Raw genomic sequence first — 21,419 nt, forward strand, 5'->3', positions numbered from 1 at the left:
CTTAACCCATTGAAGATGAGTCCCGAGAATATTCGGCAGGTGTCTGTATGGAAATGCGTGTAATAGCAAAATCAGTTCATTCTCAACGGGTTAATATCTGCCAATGACTACTTTTCCATGGCATAGTCTACAATGAGGATATATAAGAAAAGCGCCTTCTGTTTGATATCCTTCATTTCATCAACCTGTGAGAGAGATTTTAAAGATACAAATTTCATCATAATGCAAACACAAAAGTAACATATTTACTGTGCATACAAACATAGGATTCAGATTGACTCACCATGTTTGAATTGGTTGGTTCAGTGTACTTCACTGTAGCAAACCGGACCAGACCATCCTTGTACACATATATCCTAAATGGATCACATGACGTCACCACAACATAGATCCTGTAGTCAAACTTGTAACCATCAATGAGGAAAGGCTAAGAAGACAAAATGAAGCAATGAACGAATTAAGTAACAAGCTTCCAGTTTTGGTGTTGGAGAAAGAAATTTATACATATACGATGTACATTTGACAGAGAACTGCACTACCAACTTCTGTGATCAAGCAACAAGTGTACTGTAAAAACCACAAATATTTACAGCATGAAACATTCACTACTTGCAGTCCATAAAAGATTATGAGTATACTTTATGTATCAGTATTAAGTGCACTGCATTGACAAGAAGTTAAACATGCATTTTACTTTCTCCAATCTTGGCATCTTGCAAAATTTGCACAAGTTTCATACATGCAAAAAGTTATGGTTTTACAATATATTTCCTAAGCTGTAAGCCCATTACTAAAAAATAACAACAAACAAATACAAAGACCTCTTTCATATGTCAGCTAATTTGTCCAATGAATGAAAGTACTACCCTTTAATATCTACTAGTATTTTACTGATACAGAATCACTACTCAGCTGCAAGACCTACCTTGGAGAGGTACTGCTGGCACACCATATGTTCCCCTGGCTTGATGTCCTTTGGATTCCTAGTGATGAAAATACCTTTGCCCTGGCACCCACTCTCGGGTTTGCAGATGTAAGTCTTGTTCTTCTTGGTCCGACAAAATGCTTGATAGTCACCATAGCTGCATCAAAAGCATAAGAGTGCACATCCTGTTACATTTAATACAGGAATTACACAGCTACATGTACATGTAGCCACATCTCATTGACAAGACAAGCTATCACACATACAAATGTACTGCCTCTGAATGCAAATTGAGTTCTTTTTCCTGATACAAAATAAACACATGGGACAAACTTTAATCAAAGAATTTAAGTTTTCATTATCACTATGCATTCTGAAGCATGCTTCAACTAAAACTCAACATTTCTAGCGACTTATTTAGGTATGAAATATTATATTTAACCCAAATGTAATAAAGAAAAATAAAATATGTTTAATAGCAATGTATCCCTTGTTGCCTAAATCATCTTACATGAATGTGGTTTCTTGATTATACGCCTTGATCAATTCTCTTTAAAATGTGTCATTTGGAATGTGCAGTCCTTCTGAATATGCAGAAATGTAATAGATGGAAAGCTGCAAAATCTGGCATCTTTACATCTCACAAATGACCACTCAGCGATCCACAGCTGTATCTCACACAAATCTTATTCAAGGTAAATATCATCTCCTAAACAAAAGTGATATCATTGAATGTCTTTAGACTTTATCAATAACCATCTGATCATCATTCAAATACAGTTCGTCCCTTGAAGAAAAAAAAAAAAAAAACACATGTGCTGTCACCTAGGCACTATCCAAAACATATTGCATCTTCAAGAATTACACTGTATGGAAACGTCTGTGCTGAAAACAATGCATTTTGAAATATTTCACTTCAGACTTTCTCCTAGACCCCGTTTACAGTGCGAGGCTCGGCCGAGCCCAGCCCCGCTTCAGTGTAAACGCGCAAAAGGCCAAATGCGAGGCCAAAATTGGCCTCGCATTTGGCCTCGCTCTGGAGGTGGTCTCGGCCGCGGCTCAGCCGCGGCCGAGCCCTGCCTCTCCTTGGTGTAAACGCAAACTGGGCCAAATGCGCGGCCAATTGCGCGGCCAATTTTAGTCTGGCTTCCAAACCCTCTGCCTGTATCTTTCGCTATTCAGGATATTAACCCCCTCAACGTCGAAAACTAGTATAGTTTAAGGTGGTTTTGTCCTGCAAAGGATTTTTTCCTTCGGCAAAGGCCTTTGCCCGAACGGCGACTTCGTCGCCACGGAATTCATTTGGCAAAGGGTCTGAAAACCAGACAATACCAAATTGCGTTTGTTTACAAGCAGAGCGCCACTACGACAAAATATTGAAAGGTTTGAATCAAAAGCGCGGCCGAGCCCAGCAGTGTAAACGGACAAAATTGCGAGGCTCGGCCGCGCAATTGAGGCCGGACTCGGCCGTGGCCGAGCCGCGGCCGAGCCCGGCCCCGCACTGTAAACGGGGTCCTATGCTCAAATTCAATGATTACATAATGACAGCAGATGGCAAATCCTTGGAAAGCATGATAATTTGATGAGACAAGGTTTGTTTGTTTGTTGTTTTTTTTAAATAAATCCGCCCAAAAACGTCATCCTTCAAACCTGAATTACAGATTAAAACTTTTTTTTAATGGGGTTTATAAAACTGGATGCATATTTGTTTCCTTGTCACATTGACAACTACCTACATTGTACCATCAAAATGTGGATTGTGATGATATTCAAAGAACATGATAATTACATGTAGTATGTCACTCAACCTTTAAAGTTTTTTATTGATCTTACGGATGAAATAGGACACAGATCTTTTTTTTTCCGTTTTTTTGGTTCCCAATTCTAGAATGCTGCATTTGCCAAGCCTACAAGTCAGGAAATGTAGGAATACAGCTGTAACTGAGAGAAAATAATACAAAAGCAGGATTTTTTTTTTTCATTTCCCATTTATCACTAGGTGTTGACAAAATAGGAACACAAGAGTGAAATAAAGATTTTTCTTTTTCTAAGAAAAAGGAATGTGTCTATAAAATGGGAACAGTTGGCAAGTACAGTGTACATGCAATATCATTGTTCCATTTAAAACACTAACATGTGTCCAGTAAAAGGCTGCAAATGGCATTATTGATTTTCTGATCTTCACAATTTCACAGGTGAAGAGAGTCAAAGACTGATGCAGACTACAAGAAATATACACTCACTCTGCGGGCAGAACCCAGGTCCTGGGAAAGATAGCATAGTCTTTGGGGAACAGCTTGAGCAGTCGGGTCATGTTGCGCGCAAGGAGGTCTTTGCGGCAGATTTCAGTCATGCCAGGAAAGTGGTTGACTTTCTACACAGCAGCACAAAAACAAAACCAGAAGGCACAAACAAGAGGAAATTGGATTAGGGTTACGCTAGAGTAAGACGACCTGGCGAGGCCAAACACACCCTAGGTATAATTACCGGCTGGATCATTTTCTGGACAGCTCTTTCTGAAAAACAACTTTCGTGACCCTGTGAAATCACTGAAAAGCAACAAAACTGGCCTGCTACCCTTCATCTACTCAATACGAGTGAGACAGTTTTACGCAGATTTTCAGGCACAAAATCATGCTTTCATATGTCTCAGATTACAGAACTACATGTAGAACAGTTAAATGGACTTTACTGGTATCATGAATATGGTATATGCCATTCAAAAACACAGACATTGTAAATCTGCAATACAGTGTAAATGTATTTTAATTTTAAACAATAATATTAGAAAAGGCTAATTATTTATATTGTATTAAGAAAAGTGCTAAATAAATTTAGGCCAGATTTCCAATAAACACAAGGAATATCTGGATGATTCAGTGTTAATAAAGAAGTATAGAGTATATCTGTGTAACGAATACATCCTTTGCAGCAACGATTTTCCTTCACAAAAAAAATTATGCTAGTGATCTCATTACACAGCAAAACATCAACACCATAATTATCAACAAGCAAGCATTGGACACTCATAAGAGTGCTAGATATCAGTTTGGTCATGTAACCATGATACACTGTAGTGATTTCTTCCACAAATCTGTGCTTTACAATGCTATTTGATGGTAATGAAAGTGCATCATGACAAATCTTTAACATTAACTACTGTAGTACACAGAAAAGTAGATTAATTGCATTTAAAGGTCTCATTCTGCACAAAAAAGATCATACACATATGTACATGTTGTACAATGGCACAAAGAATTACAAGCTGTGTTCATGAATAATTTAGGATTAGTACAGAGTAGTAAGTAAGGTAATATGACACAGCCTGTAATGTTTACATCTCTATGCAAGTTGATACAATGGAATTAAAAGGATCTGCTCTACTGATTGGACTCATGTCATGCTATCTGAAACCACAAGTTTGAATCGGATTTTCAATGTTACACTTTGGGTGGTACACGTGTAGTACATAAGAATGTCTGGTGAGGTAGACATGAGGAGAAAATAACAACTACCCGGTACATTGTAGTTATGCTACAGCCATAGATAAAAGCCTGAGAAATCATTGAAGCCTCTACAGTGCAGCAGAGTGCAGGGTTCACATTGACTGTTAATACCTGTATCTTACTCCAGAATACCATACTGTTGTACACGTATAGTATTCAGTTACCATGTTCTGTTGATACGTGTAGGTGATTTCTAATCAAGAATTCAATCACCTGCAAAATTTTGTGACATCTCCCGATTCACATAAAATTATGACAGCAAAATATCTGGCATAATGCATTATCTATCAGTAAGTATACAAACCTGGTATTTCTTCATTTCCATCACCCTCTCCAGGGCCACTGTCCAATCTGTCCAGTATAATGTCCAGTCCTCATCCTCCCCCACCTCTTTCATGCCAAATCTGCGTGCCATCCTCCTCACTGCAACATCAAAGACAAGAAAAAAGTATAGCACTGTATGTCCAAAAAAAAAAATTCAACGGGACCCTCCGCAACGATAACTTTATTTACAGTGAATCAATCCAAATACAATTTCAGGGTATGAAATTATAACTCACTGCCCACATCTTACAGAAAACCCCATTAAATTTGATTTAGTGGTCAAAGAGAAATGAGGAATTTTGTAGAGCATGCCAGGAATCTCTTTCCTCCAAGCTCTGTCTAGATTGTGTTCACACATTTTGTGAACATTGCATGCCTGATCACAAGACCTAAGTTGACTATAGGAAACACTCACTTTCTAACCACGAGGATGGATCAATATTAAATAATAAAAAAAAAAAAAACTCCATACAAAGAGGAAACTAAATTCCAATATCTTTGGTCTTACCTGAGTCATATTTGCAGCTCGAGAGATTGATGCCAATCAATCTGAAAAAGAAAAAGTAAAACAAAAACAAAAACAAACAATTAAACATACATGTATCGACGAAGTACAGAAAAAGAAATGAAAAGGATTGAAAGATTAACCCATTGAGAACGAGTCCTGAGTATTACTCGGGCAAGTGTCTATGGGAAATACGTACTGTAGCAAAATCAGGCCATCCTCAACAGATACAGAATTTTCTAGAAGTTAATTCACTCGCAGCATCTACTTTTATAGACAAAAAAAAAAAAAGGAAAAAAATATATGCTGAAGCAGTGTACAATACATGTGCATAGATATTTTGTCATACTGTAGACTGCTAGTATAGGACCAAGGACAATATTGGACAATTGCTACTGTACATACAAATATGTGAAATGTATGTAATAAAATGCACACATGTACTACTGTAAATATTCATTGAAGTTGAGATCACGACAGAGTAAAAGTTGCTCCTTAAGAGGGATGGTACAGTATTGGTGGAGATGAGAATTGGGCTTCTAACTTTTTGCGAGATACCAAGAAAACACTTATAATACATGTACACTGTATAGTACAGAGCATACAATTTTAAGAGGAATTCAAAGTATATTTGATGAAAATTGGGTTTGGAATGACTGAAACATCCGAACACAAAGTAAAACAAAGCGATCGTAATAAAGTGTGGGTCACTTTATTAGAATCACTCTCTTTTGGATATCTCAGCAATTTCAGAACCAATTTTCATCAAATAAATGTTGAATTCTTTATAGAATTACATGCTCTTTCATATTTATATTTAAAGAGGTTTCTCATCTCACCAAAAATGTTAGAAACCTGAAATTACAATGTAGGTCTCAACCAAAACTATACGATCCCATGAGATGTTTGTACGTTGCTGCTTCAAGAAGCCTCTTTTAATCCGAATTGTCTGAGTCAATTGCTATTTACCCATTCATGATTACATTTGTACATCAGCACAACATTATTAGTCTGATCAGAACCTTGCACTGTACAGAGCTTAGTTTTCAATTGATGAAGATTCCTGAAGGTTAAAAAAAAAATAATTCCAGGATAAAAATGTAATTTAAAACGAAACAAATAGAGTCTGTGTAAAGTATCAATTACCACATTTATTAACTGCAGATCACCATCACGTCAATGTACAACTTGTGTGCTACATTGTACAGTGCATGAAAGTTAAGGACCGCGTACCGTAAATTGTACATTGTACTTAAGTACATTTTTGTACATGTACATTGATATACAGTACATGAACACTCAAACAAGTGAAAATGTATACAACACACATGTACTGTATACACTGCCCCTGTATGCAATACACCGTGTGTACACATACGTGTACAAGCCTGTACAACTGTACATTCTCTTTTAATAATGTTTTAGCATACAATTCAGAATTGTACTGTGTCACTTTTTCTATCCCCCCCCCCCAACACATTTGTGACCCGCTACAACAAAAGGATCCAAAAGTCGGGAGGATAATTTTCTGAAAATGGCATGACGTTATTCCCTTTACTCTTCTACTTTAATTTCATAAAGCACAACTCATAAACGTACTCGGTTGTGGAGATATCGATGATTATATTAGCGCACGTCAAGTGGTTGTGGAAATCAGAGTTTTGATAAAAACGCCTTCAAAGTTTTCCTTCCGACGCTATCATGATCAAGGGGAGGCGAGACAGTTTTCACCGCTTGACAATAGAAGGTATGCTCCTACAATGTAGGACCTCCACTATGTTCATTCAAGCTTAGTGCCAGCGGTCTATGCACGACCAATCAGTAATCAGGATGCCACGCACTGACCACAGTGGATCACATTTTGCTATGACTACAATGTACATGTACCTACGGAAAATGCTAACTGGTATTCAATGGCACCTTTTGAATAATCAGAGAAATACAGTAAAACAAACCTTTAAATGATTATAGAACTATGCATTATATTACAGTCTACAAGTGTCTTGCAGGGATGTTCATTCTTCTTTTAATAGCTATTTCAGAAACAATAATACAACTGTACATCACACATGTTGTTCGAAAGTCAACTATTCATCCACGTAGTACTTTATCCCTTACCCCTGACAGGACAGTATTGCATGGTGACTAATCATATGACATGTGTGTGTATTTGTGACTGAATTTGTGACATCCCAGGGTAGTCCTTGGGTAAACAGTTGTGAGGGATGAGTATTTACATCTAGGCAAAATTGAGTCACAGTCCAAAAGGGAGGGTGAACAATCTGCAGGCCTGTGTACAATTGTACTTACAAGTACACAATACAATGTACTAGGTGCAGCACCTTTAGTCTGTCACTTCATTGTACATTGTATCACATTCCCTCACAAGTAGTGTACAACACAATACATTTGTACAACGTAAACACCGTTATTGTAATGCGTACGTAGATACTGTACACTATGCTGAAAAAAAAACCCTCAAAAAACATTATATCACAGTGCATGCACTTCAGTACATTTAACATTAAAGGTTTGTAAACAAACCATTTTTACAGTACAGCAAAAGAAAAAAAAAATAACTTCAATTATTTGCCTCAAAGAACAACAATAATACCTGGCAATAGAGAGTATAAAGTGGATAGAGGCTTTATTTAGGCATCCAGATACAAGAAGCAGCAAAAGCTAATGTGACAATCCTTTAGAACTACTGTACGTACAATGTCACAGGTCAACTGGAATGCATGGGTGCTTCTCATGCAATCACTACATTGTAGGTACACTTATTGATCGGCCTATTAAGAATATGACTACACATTGTAGCTTTTGCACATATTCAGGATTCATCAAGTATACTACACTCACATTGTGATGATGGACGTACTGTACAATGTAGGATGTACTGTAGCATGTACCTGTACACCTGTAACTATTTTACTTTCTGAGGGTAGAATAATGTAGGCCTCACTCTTACCATGTCAACAACCATGAATAAATCTAAAAAAAAAAAAAAAATAATGTTGTATCTATAGCAAAGATTTGGGAAAAACAAAACAAAGCAGGTATTTGATAAATTGTAAATTTTATGTATTGTACATTGAAGTAAAACATATGTTTTGTCTCATTTACCATTGATGGTAATATCCATTTCTAGGAGTGTCTGCAGTAAATTACTTGCACCCTCTCCTTCAGTTCAATTCCAAAAGTGTAACCAATTCTTCTCTTTTTCGTAACTTACAAGCAGATCTGATGCAGAAAAAAAAAAATAACCAAATGCACTATCATTAGGGTCAACTAAACGGTTCAAAGCAATATGATTGTTATTGATGTAATTTACATCAATAACAATCATATTAGTCCACATTCGCTGCATACACTTGATGTTGTATGTTACATTGTAAAATACAACATCAAACGTATGTATGCAGCGAATGTGGACTAATATCAAAGAAATACAAAATGTATCATTCGCTGCATACATTTGATGTTGTATTTTACATCGTAAAATACAACATCAAATGTATGCAGCGAATGTGGACTAATATCAAAGAAATACAAAATGTGGGCAAGTCCAAGATAATGTCCCCTCAGATGCTCAAAATTCATCTTGATTTTATCAAAAAGTTATTGATATCATCTTGTAGCCAAAGAGTTAAATCATATATTTTCAGCAAAGAAAATTTTGAATTATGCAAATTTATGCAAGAAATATGGCCTTGATTTGCATAAATCAAAAACAAACCTTACGTATGGGACAAATTATAAATATTCATCTAAAATCAGTTGAATTTGTCCTTGACCTAGTTCCTTTATGGACATGACCCCTGTATGAGTTAGTATAATCTGCAATTGGTAAGACAAGGTCAGCACATTAATTATGCAAATTATGCACTTTCCCAGAACATAGTGTCCCATACGTAAGGATTTGAGTATGTTTTTTTAAGTTTTTTCTGAAGATTTGTAACATTGACCAATCATACTTTAGGAAGTTCTAATTTATTCATTTCAACTCCAGATTAGCAAAACTAAATGAGGAAATTTAATTAGTCCTTCATCTTATAACTAATTAAAGTTTGCTTACGTATGGGACAAATGCCTTACGTATGGGACATTACATGCAAAGTGAATGGGAAAACCGCCTTTTGACATGGATGCTATATGTCCTTACAGTTGTTTGGTTAATGGTTATCTTTGCACCTACTCTGAAGGATATGTCTATATATCTGCCTCTCCTACTCAGTTGACCTCAGGGAGAGTGTAAGAACAGCATTATTGAGTCATTCTATGATTAAGAAAGGAAAATAAAGAATATTCATTTATACTTGTATTTTCTTATTTTCATTACAGGCTGTGCAGCTGGTCTTAAATTAACATTCCCCGTTAACATTTTGATATTGGACATTTTCTTAATTCAGTTATCATTTTCAACTTTACCTCTCTACAAAATGACTTTGTCCAAGAATGGGATTCTCTGAGTGTCATTTTAGGTGCAGTACACTGTTCAGCATGTACCACAGGTTGTACAGCCTCAAAAGCGAAATCAAAACAATTGTGCTTATGGCGCGCATCAATGACAACATTATAGGTCTTACTGAAAAGAAAAATCACTTAAGGTGTGAGCAGGTAACTTTGTCATTACTAGAGTTGATAGCAAAGGAAAAACCCTATGAGAATACTTTTTATTTTGATATGATTGTTAATATTTCAACTGCTCACCCTCAGAATATGTCATGACTTATCAAGGTCATGAACATGATTTCTGAAAATCCTGTAAAATGAAGACTATAGTTTACATTTGGTATAAACCACAATATCAATACTGGTTCTGTGGTTGGAGTGCTAAAAACACAAATTACACAAACAAATAGGGAATTCAATTTTCTTTTCTATTTTGTGTTTGAAGAGACAGATGTGCTCTGAGACACCTTCATCAACTCATACTTACTTTGTACCCCACATCTACACAATTATCAACATACATTGCAATCTGGTAGTGTATGATCAAATGCGGTTATTAGAATTTATTCAAAATTGTAATTTGCAGATCAGTATAGTTACTTAAATGTTTCAAATCTAGATTTGAATGTGCAAATGATAATCTTTCCTGTATCACTACACAAGCATGTATGTATGTACAAAGTAACACAAATTTTGTCATCTTTGGTTTCATAGACACGAAGCCAAGCATTTGAAAAAAAAAAAAAAAAAACAGCATTGGTACATACATTCTTCTATCTCCTTAAAATCTAAAACTTTCATTAAAATTTTATTGATTTTGCAGTTCAGCTAAAATTCACATGGCAAAACATGATGATTACAGAGCAAAATGAAGTACTCTTGTTGTTGTGTTTTGTGCTGCATTTCAAACAATTGTAAAGCTTTATAAAAACTTAGACAACTTGCAAGGTAAGCCTAGAGCTACTGAAAGTACCCACTTCAAACTGTATTTGCAAATTACATTGTACATGACATTTGATTCTAAAGTTGAAATTATCAAGACTACAAATTAGTTATTGTACATGTACATGTAATGCTATATCAAGGTCACAAGCTAGAATTCGCTCATATTTTTTTTTTTTTCATTTGATGAAAAAATATTGACTAGAGTAATTACAAATGGGCTAGAAATAGAGTGTCAGTATACTATATAGATCTGTATGTGTAGACATCATGAGGACAGTGTAAATGCATGACGGAATCCAAACTAAGACATTTAATTGTAAATTGGTAATTACTTTTATTTGTTTTATTTTAGCTTTTGCTAGGTACCTGAACCGGGAAAGTACCTACTTAGAAGTCTATTTCATTTGTTACATATTGTAGCATGATTTGTGGAACTGAATATGACACTATGGGGAAATTTAAAGTCATTCCCATGAATGCATTTGTGCACTAAAGACAAATGTCCCATACGTAAGTTGAGCCATGTCCCATACGTAAGGTGTACTTTCGTTAATTAAACCAACTTCATGAAAATATGCTTTATTCTTTTGCAGTGAAACTTTGCTGAAAGATACTTCAGTATTGTACCTTTCTTCACTTCCAAACAGAACTTGATCAGTAAGGTACTTTCAGAGAATTTTCAGTTCAAACTTTATTTTGAAAAATCCAGTTTTTCTCTGGTCCCATACGTAAGTTGGCATATTTTTCTTAATAAAACCATTAACCCAAGGTCAAATGACATCAAACTTAAACACAATATTCTTCTCAGGGATACCAGTCCTCCTGATGATAAACAATAAAATCCAAGTGCTCCTTCATTACTTTTCAGAGGTTTGAAATCTCTGAATGTCCCATACGTAAGGTGCGCGATATCTTGGACTTGCCCACGTATCATCTGGGCAGAATGATTTTGATACACTAAAACAATGTAAATTGAACTTACTTCTTTTTTCTTTTCTTTTTCTTCTTGACCACAGTATCTTGTTTTTCAGTGAGAGTATCCTGTGTCTCTGCAGCATCCTCCACACCACTGTCACCGATGTCTCCCTCACCTTCCAGCTCCTCCTCAAAGCCTTCTCCTTCATCCTCCATGTCTTCTATCACTCTCCTATGAGACATGTCTCCATCCACCCCATCCTTACTCTCGCTGGGTGGGGTGTCTGACACCATCTCTTTCTTAGCTTGCTGCTGCTGACTCGCTGCTGACTTCCCACTAGTCGTTCTTGCTAAGGTTGACTCTTCCGCGGGTTGGATGATTCATTGTAATTCTGTATAATATAAGGAAAATCAAACAAACAGTTATAAAATGACCTATTGTATAATGGAATGCATAGCATAGCTTTACTACTAACACAATTCAAACTGAAATAAAACAGTTCCAACATACTTTGTAATGATAGATAGTGCATATACATGATACACATACGGTAACATGCACACACATCATGTCTATAGATAGAAATACTGTCTTGTCATGATGTGTAACCATATGTGACCCACTACAACAAAAGGATCCTAAAGTCGCTGAAAAACGAGTTTGAAGTCACATCATCAGAATTCGTCAAAACTATCGGATTTCTGTTTTTGGCATAATTTTGTAGTATGGTGTTTTGTCTATCATCTGCCGAAATTTCGAACCTAATGATAAAAGGAAAGGCAAGAAATCAGAGTTTTTCTGGGCCTTGATTTTCCGACTTTCAACTTAACAGAAACGTGTCCGAAGATTTGGATTTAGCTCCGCAGCGAGACTCCGCCCCTAGCAATGAGGGAGTGATCTTATTGGTCAGAGCATGGCATCCTTATTACTGATTGGTCGTGCGTAGACCGCTGGTGCTAAGCTTGAATCAACATCGCGGAGGTCGCTAGGAGCACATCTTCTATTGTCATTTGTCTCGCCTCCCCTTGATCATGATAGCGTCGAAAAGAAAACTTTGAAGGTGTTATTCTAGAAACTCTTATTTCCTCAACCACTTGACATGCGCTATTCAATAAAATCATCAATATCTCAGCAAACCGATTACTTTTATGAAATGTGTTATATATGAAATTAAAGTAGAAGAGTAAGGAAATTGTGTAATGCCATTTTCAGAAAATTGTCCTCCCTGACATTTGGATCCTCTTGTTGTAGCGGGTCACATACAGTATAGAGTGTATGTAACCATTTTTCATGGGCATGGTAATTGATGTTAATATACACAGGGACTTAAAAATAATTGAAAGTTAACATCAACTCTGAAAATATACATCTTCATCACAAAGTGGAATGTTGGTGGTTACCCCTGACATCAGTTTCTGCACAAAGAAACGTACCTAGAGCTCTGTAAAATTAAGTGTTACAGTCAGAACACGTACGCTTAAAAGGGACCGTACAGTTCATAGCGATGGCACATCAGAATGACATTTTGTTTTTGAAGATAATGAGAAACCACTTAGAAGTTTAAGAGCATTGAATTTTATAGGGAATTCAAAGTTTGTTTTACAAAAATTGGAAATGGCTGAGAGATGCACATTTTCATAGCCTGTAGACGAGGTATCCTGGCTCAGGAATATGTTGTAAGACTAACTTGCCACAATGAGCATTGCAAGAAATGGCTGAACACAATACTAAGTAGTGCAGCAATGAGGCCTTTTGAAACCTCGGTTTTCCCTTTAAAAACATGGCAATATGGATCCTAATCATATGACTGGCTAAGAGCAATCATGTGACCAGTCCTTCATTTTGGGTAACATGCCCAGCAGGCATAAATTTTTTATAAGTGACTGGGCCGTTGCTAATAACCAGTACTAACAAATTATGCTCACAGATATCATTGCTCATATGTGACTTTGTTCATTCAGTTGCACTTGTCATACAATTGCTTTCACTGATGTCACAATTGCATGCTTTTAATAGCAGCACACAATGAAATCAGTTGCAAGCACACGCTCAATCACTTATATTTACTGTATAGCAATTTCTACAAGTTTGTGTTCAGTGTGTTTGAAACATTTCTTCAGATATCTTGGCTTCTATGCCAGTTCCACAGATAACCAAATGGTTTTTACCCATACAGGTAAACAAACAATTTTTCATAGTTCTGAAACAAAGTACATGTGTATGCACAGGATTATGTTTGTGATGCCCTAAAGTGGAGATGCAAGTGCACTCATGGGTACTCACAATGTTGTGCAACATGCACTTGGCTCATCACTGTACTTACCCTCTGGAGCGCTGCATCTCCACTAGAAAAACGCACTCTAACCTGTGCATTACCTTATCACTATGCCAATAAAACAGCAGGCACAAGGGATTCCAATACTTTGACTCTTTCATGTCACATTCACAATTAGAAATAAAACTAATTGTAAAGCAGACAGGAAGTTTCGGGCAGTTTAGGGAGTAATCCGACAGGCGGCTTCAGGCAGTTCAGTTACTAATGGGTTAAATAGCACAATAAAAGCTCGTATACAGTATACATGTACATTTGATCAATCAGAGCACCACCAATGAATCCCCACGCTACCGGGCCTTTAAGAAACATAATTAAGTGGCAAAGTCATCGTACTTATTCGCATACACTGTACTTGATGAATAATAGCACATGTCTTGTGTATAAAATCAAGCTGTATAAAATATATGAGATGATGTACAGTTGTATACCTTGGCCACAGCAAGGACTGACGGCTCAGACAAAATCTTTCATTGGACTCTTAGTCTTACGACGTAGCAGATTATATTGTAGATCGATTCTTCCATTGATAATTAAAAGTATCTATCAGATTGACTGTGAATTAAAAGAAAAAAACAATCCTGTGTTTTGGTCTCTAGTCCCTGTGATACTAACTTCAAGAGATACTAACTATCAAGGGATTGTACGTATGATAGGGTAGACAGAAAAATCTGTCTGTCCGGAGGAGTCTTTCATCATTTTTTGACTTTTGTAAATTACAACTCTCATCTTCCTCTGTATATAAATAGGAGGGGATTCCTTAAAGTGTGTTGGGGTAACCAGTGCGGTTTGGAGCGTCATGTATGTACAATGTACTATGTCAGTTAAGCCCCGCCTCTAGCAACCACATCGCCTTCTGATTGGCTCACTGAGAGAGTCAAATTTCCCGGGCACCTTCATCGGAGTTCAGCGTGTGGAGCCGAAAAACAATGCGTTTCGCTCGGGTTTGTTTACCAGTACGTCTTTCAAGATGGCGAATACGATAATTGCACGTGTGGTGTCATGTACATGTGTATGGTGCACGCATTACGCAATGGCATCCACACGCCATGACTGTGTGCATATAACAGGAGCGGTGGCAAATCCACACATTTACACATCGCGTTTTCATTGTGGTTGATTTGTCTTTATCATTGGCGACCCTTTTGAAGGCAGAAAATTGCTAGTGCTGGCAAGGGTCACGCTTCCTGTTTGTTTTGCTTTTACAAGCCATGCATATACAGTATGGATGTTGCTTTGTTTGCTGGTGCTAATTAAGTTAAAACAAACAAACAAACACGACTCGCTAGTTTGGTGCGATCTTGACTTGTAGTATTTGAATATAACTGGTCACATGTGACCGCTTCTTTCCTCTTATCTACCTTCCATTGAGTCAGTCTGCTGTCATAATTCTTACCACATGTACAAGTAGACAAATTTGAGAATATTTAGTTTTCTTTTCACACGATTATGTCATGCTACATGACTTTTCTTTCACTTCCGTTGTTGAACATTGCATTAGAATAGTTTGGATAGAAAGTCAAACGAAGAGCACGCACTACAGAGCGAGCGTATATAAACCATATAGCAAGAACAATGGAGCATGTAATCGTACACGCGTGGACAAAGCATTCCTCAAACGCTGCAACTGGTGTCTCCGAAAGCCGAATTATGTAAATGTATGCAACGCACCAGCCAATCGCATGCAAGACCCTGCGCCGTAGCAACACCGGGGATATTGGCGCGGCGTTCGAAAGAAGCTCGAAACTGACGAGTGCGATCCAACATAGGGTGCTTAAAATTCCATTTTCGATAGGAAAAACTTAGTCTTATGCTATGAAATTTAGTGTAGATGTAGAAAACATATCAAAGATTCGATTTCTGCAAAAAAATCTAAATCGACAGAAATAATGGTCAAAATCTTTGTACCCCGCCTAGGGGGGAATTGGCTCTTGCGACTTTTGCCTGAAACCGTTGTCGCGGGTCACAAATGGTCTCAAGTTCACATAGTGATTTTTTTTTTTTTTTTTTTTTTACACACACATGTCCACTCTTCATGATGAGAAGAAGAAAAAAAATTCTATCAAGGGTAAAACAACAGTATTCGGTCATTTAAGCTTTACTGCAATACTGTTAAAACTAAAATAATACATACAAGTGTACATACATCATATTTACAGGCTTACAGCAATGTATGTGCAATATATCAAGTTCTTTAATCTCAGTTTCATTTTGTTGAATATCTCATAGAATTTCACAAAATCCCAAAATACATCACCTTAAAAAGTTCCCAGAATAAGGTCACCGCGATCAGAACTCAGTCAGGTGATATGAGCGTTCAAAGTCAATGCGTGTTCAAGGTCGCTGAAAAATGCGCTGCACACTACCTTGTTGGCACATAATTGCATCGGGGAGGTTGCGGCGCCCGTTAGTGACCAAATACTGGCAAGTCTGCACTTGCAGTCAACCCTTGTACATTGGGTCACTGCATCGGCACATATGTAAATTTTGTTTTTCTTACATTGCATTTTTTCAGATACCGTACCACCACATCGCAGCTTGCAAAACGTAAAAAATCCCACAAGAGAATGGCATATGGGCAATTCCACGGTAACTAGGACACAGGTGCCAAAAATTCAAAATGATATTTGTTTCAAACACCATACATTTTCAGACAGTACTTGAGTTGAAGTTTTAAGAATCATTATGTTTTTCAATAAAAGCGGCCATTTTGATTTTCAAAATGGCTGCCAAAATATGCCTATAACTCAATGGTGAAAAGAGTGTATTGTCGCATAACTTACTCTCTGTATATCCACTTTATTAGTACTCTAAACAACAATCTTTCATATGTATGCAGTTACCAGAGAAGTCTTTTACCACACTATAGAAAAAAAAAGCTGGTAGCTTTAAAGAATTTGATAAAAACTGTTAATTACTTTGGTAATGATGAATGTAACGTCAGTTACCAAAAACAAGGAATTTTTAAGTTTATTCATCAAAGGAAGTGAGCTGTATGATGTAACTTGGGATTTCTAATGTATGCCCATATGCCTTTATTTTGATACCAGAAATAAGGATACTTGGCATACTGGAGAGTCAAAATGAACACTACAAAATGTGTAACGTCATACACGAGTATGTAACGTCAGTTACCATGACAGTAATTACAACTGAGGCAAATTTTTTGACTTTTGGCCATCTCAATACATCTGGGAAGTCAACTTGCAACAAAGAGCAGCAATCCCTTTCATAGGAAATGATGTCATTACCATGGTATGTCCATGGATATTTTTTTTATTTAATTTTATTTCTAAATTCATTTATTCATTCATTTACCACGATTATTTTTTTTTTGGGGGGGGGGGCGGCTTGAGCTTTCGATTTTTGATTCAGCACAAGTTTAAGGTTAAATCATCTGGAAGTTTAGTTTGCCACATGCAGTATATGCACTCAAATTAGTACACTCCCAGTCCTACGGGATGATAAAGCTACCAAAGTTTGTAGGCCTAATCAGTGACATGATTGCATGTTAACCACATTTTCTATAAAAACAAAAAACAAACTTCTGCACAGCTGTATACCAACAGTTTAACAATCTTCACCAATGTTTGCTTTTGCTGGCATTTTTTTTTTTCAGGAAGCTTAGTCAAGTTTCTACCTCAAGGCAAATGCACAAACAGATATTTCTTCTCTTGCACTTAAATGTGTGGTGTAGTTAACATGGCTCATCTTCTATTATGGTACGTAAGGCATGTACTCATTATTGTTTGAAACTTAAAACTGATGTTGCTCAAAGTGAGAGAGGATTCTATAGGGTTTTTAAAAAAATTGTTCATACAGTGTGTATTTGTTGATTACTTTATTCTACTCATGCAGGGACATTTTGTAATACAACACATGATAATTATGAACAGGAAGAGTTTTTTATATTGATTTTAGTATTCTTTCGTTACAAAGTCCGATTTCTTGGTATCTTGAATGTATTTGCAAGCCGTGATGTATCAGTGAACCAAGGAAAAGAAAAACAGTTAAATTACTTCAAGCTAGGAATAAAATAATGCTCTTTTGACCAAAAAAGCATTTATTTTTCTTCTTCACAGAGAAATATTAAAAGTGTGACACTTTTCATTTAAATCAATTGATGATGGAGATCATCAGGAGTAAAATGAAGAAAAGAAGGAGAAATATATCACAATAGATTTCATACATATTTATGCATATTTATGAGTTGATACATGTTTTTTTTCCCCATGACCTGGAAGATATTTTGATATTTTTTTCAAGCACAAAAATATCCATGTTTTGTGTAGTACTGCAAGGTATTATGGGTGGAGCACTCTATGTAGATAAAAACTTTCCTGTTCATCAAAAAACAAACAAACAAACAAACAAAAAAGCCCTTAGTCATGTCAATATATTTATACTTGGAACTGCTTAATCTATTACTGGCTCTGTGTAATCATAAATGTTGAATAAAAATTAAATCTTCAGACAAATGTCAAGAAATATCCTCTTGTGCATTTACATTATTTTTGCCCAACTGTGCAATGGCATGGGGGGGGGGGGGTTGCCCCATAAGGGCCCACCCAATATTATTTGTGTCTTTAGATTTTGTTTTAATTTGTTGCTGTAGTTGCCTGGGATTGTCACTGGTACATTGCAGCAGTATTATAACCTGTTCAATAAATTAGTTTTATGTAAACCCCACGGCAAAGTATGTGTAACGTCAGTTACGTAACGTCAGTTACTGACATGTTTACCTTTAAGTTTTCATAGAACACAAAGAAAATGGACTACTGTTTCATTTCATTGTGTATTTATGACTGATGAACCAAGGTATGACTCCATATCAACCAAATCATTCTGAATGGTCAGAATTATGAAATATCACATAGCTATTCCCAATCAAGATTTTGCATGTGTAAATCCTATGGCAAATGTAAGCGTAACGTCAGTTACGTAACGTCAGTTACCGTCATGCCTTCACTGAAATTGGCATGGTGGTAAAAGGAGACAACTAAAGTGCACATTATTTTGCACACCTGTTCCTAAGAACCTAGGTGTATTGCCATATTAAACACATAAAGGCTCAAAGTCAGGGACATGAGATATTTCCATTTACACCTACACCATAATTTCCCATGTCATTTTTCCGTAACGTCAGTTACCGACACATTTTCACTTGCTATGTGATAAGAAATGCAGTTTGAGAGAAAAACTTTCCATCTATTTCTTCATTCTCATGAACTTATTCATCAGTGCTAATTGCAAGCCCAAGGTGCTTTCATTCACAAAACTACAAGGTAAACAATTTCATGAAAATCCTTACGTGTAACGTCAGTTACCGTGGAATTGCCCATATACATTTCTTTGTTTTTAACACTTTTCAGCAAACCGTACTCTCAAAACTGGGCTTAAGTCTTGCCCGCTTTGGAAAAGTTGTGTGATTCTGCACTTTAGACGGTAGAATTTGGGATTTTGGATGGACTTTTGGAGGGGACAAAGCAGACTTCTCGCAGTGAGAGTGTGTGAAATGATGTGATTCGTGTGTGTTGTGACAGTAGAACTTACTGGCTGGTGATTACTAGTGATAAATGACCGAATTCCGGTAGGTGACCGAATATTTATTCTGACTACAGTAGAACTCAATTTTTGTAAAAACAAATAGGGTTTCCACAGTTTTTTTTTACCTCCTTGTGTGTGTAACAAAATATCACAGTGCAAACTTGCGACCATTTAGAATCTATATCAGATGTGGGATGGATGAGAAGTGAAGAGGGGACTTCATGAGCTTCATGGGATTCATGAGCACTGCGGGAGAGAGCCCCCCCCCCCCCAAAAAAAAAAAAATGAGCGGATTTCCGGGACTGATGTGCACAATACCATTTACTATTTTAGTCTTATCATTTTTACATCATGGGCAGCTATAAAACAATGCTCCTCAGAAAGTAAAACCCTCTATGGGCTCTATTATGAAGAGGGTGCTCTGTAACTGCGACCAGCCCCAACGTGCAGCGTTGGGGCTGCGCCGTTTTCGCATTCAGATTTTAATGTTGTACAAAACGGGTGCCGTTCCGGCGCTATATTTCCTTAATTTTTCAACAAAAACTACTAGGAATACTTTATACATGGGTCGATTAAACCTAAATGATTCACATCGGCGACTGCTTGATGCATTTCATTGCTTATGATGCAGAAAATGTTGTCTTATAAGGCAAATATCTTCAGCTCACCGATGCTCACTACAACTCAATCACTTGCACATGCGCACAGCATGCATTCAGTGCAGTGCATTGACAGCTGTATTGCTCACTACATGATGCATATTCATTTCACCTCATATACACCGTGCCATGATGCATTATTCATATCCTTGAGCATCTGTAACGTTGACGTCATTGTTCACGCATGCGTAGATGCGTACTAATGGATGGATCCGGGCTAACTCGGCCCACGGGACAACTCGTCCCACCCGTCGAGGGTGGGCCGAGTTGTCCCACCCGTTGGTATCGATAGTGATCGTGAGCGCTTGTCTGTGTTTGAGGTTATTTTGTCTTTGTGACGTCTTTTTTAACCGTAACTTTTATGGAATTGTGCTCAGTGGTTTCTGTAAAGAATATTTGCCAACTTTTGGGGGATACAACGACGTAAAAATGAAATTTCAGACGTTTTTATCGCGGTTCGCGATCCCCATAGGTTCACGTTCATTTCGCGCGGTGGGCTAACTCGGCCCAGCTAAGTTTTAGCTGTTGTTTTGTCAGTAAATCTCCGTAAGAATATCAATTTTATCATGTATGAAGGTGTATTCAGGGTTCCTTCAACTAATTTCATCTTCGAGGGAATTTAATTTTGCACATGTTTGGTGAAATGTTGGATATTTGTTCGCATGATTTCATCTTTGCCGTATCCGCACCGCATCGGTCTCTCGCCACCAGCAGCTCGCTCACGCATCACTGGCAGAGCTGAGCAGCGCCATGCCCATGCCCACTCTCGGCGAGGCACGGTGCGGCGCGGGGCACCCGCGCGAACTGCACAGAGGGAGCAGCCAGCCACTCCGTAAATGTCGCTACGGATACGGGCGGTGGTTGAAATTGGAGGAAAAGGCGTCATTTGCTGCACTTCCCAATTTTCTCGCGTGAGTACTAAATTCTATGCAGTAGTCAGTTGGCATTTTCCTATCAATTGTCTTGAACTTTGAGCTGAGAGCTAGAGAGGGAGCAACTTGTTTCAACTCAACTGTGTTTTTTGCTGCAACGTTGCGTGAATTGGGCTGAACTGGTGTGCTACCGCCAGCCAATGCCAAGGTGAAAGGGCAAGGGTTTCTGCTAAAGGCTGGGCATATAGGGGGTTGCTTGACTCTTTTTTTTTTTCTGATTTTTCTTTTTTGGTCTTTTATTTTTTTCTGATATTTTTTTTCCAGGATGACTCAATAATATGTATTCCAACCTCATGCAGTTTGCAGTTGTCATTTTGCTGTTTTTCTGTCTATCCCCCAGCATCAGCGTTATTATTATTATTAATGATTGATA

The 21,419-nt window shown here is 37.2% G+C and overlaps 1 protein-coding gene across 1 annotated transcript in view; it reads right to left on the reverse strand.

Annotated features, from left to right (window-relative positions):
* The window catches only part of LOC140230537 (tubulin polyglutamylase ttll6-like), a 57,810-nt gene that overhangs the window by 29,477 nt on the left and 6,914 nt on the right, over positions 1–21,419 (reverse strand). The window contains exons 2-7 of the mRNA XM_072310681.1: positions 11,643–11,967; positions 5,264–5,304; positions 4,736–4,854; positions 3,169–3,299; positions 926–1,082; positions 284–427 (exon numbers count right to left, since the gene is read on the reverse strand). Of these exons, the coding sequence (XP_072166782.1) occupies positions 284–427; positions 926–1,082; positions 3,169–3,299; positions 4,736–4,854; positions 5,264–5,304; positions 11,643–11,869 (819 nt within the window). The 5' untranslated portion in view covers positions 11,870–11,967. The remainder of the gene's footprint in view (positions 1–283; positions 428–925; positions 1,083–3,168; positions 3,300–4,735; positions 4,855–5,263; positions 5,305–11,642; positions 11,968–21,419) is intronic.

This window comes from Diadema setosum, chromosome 7 (assembly GCF_964275005.1).
Source record: "Diadema setosum chromosome 7, eeDiaSeto1, whole genome shotgun sequence".
NCBI classification, from domain to species: domain Eukaryota; kingdom Metazoa; phylum Echinodermata; class Echinoidea; order Diadematoida; family Diadematidae; genus Diadema; species Diadema setosum.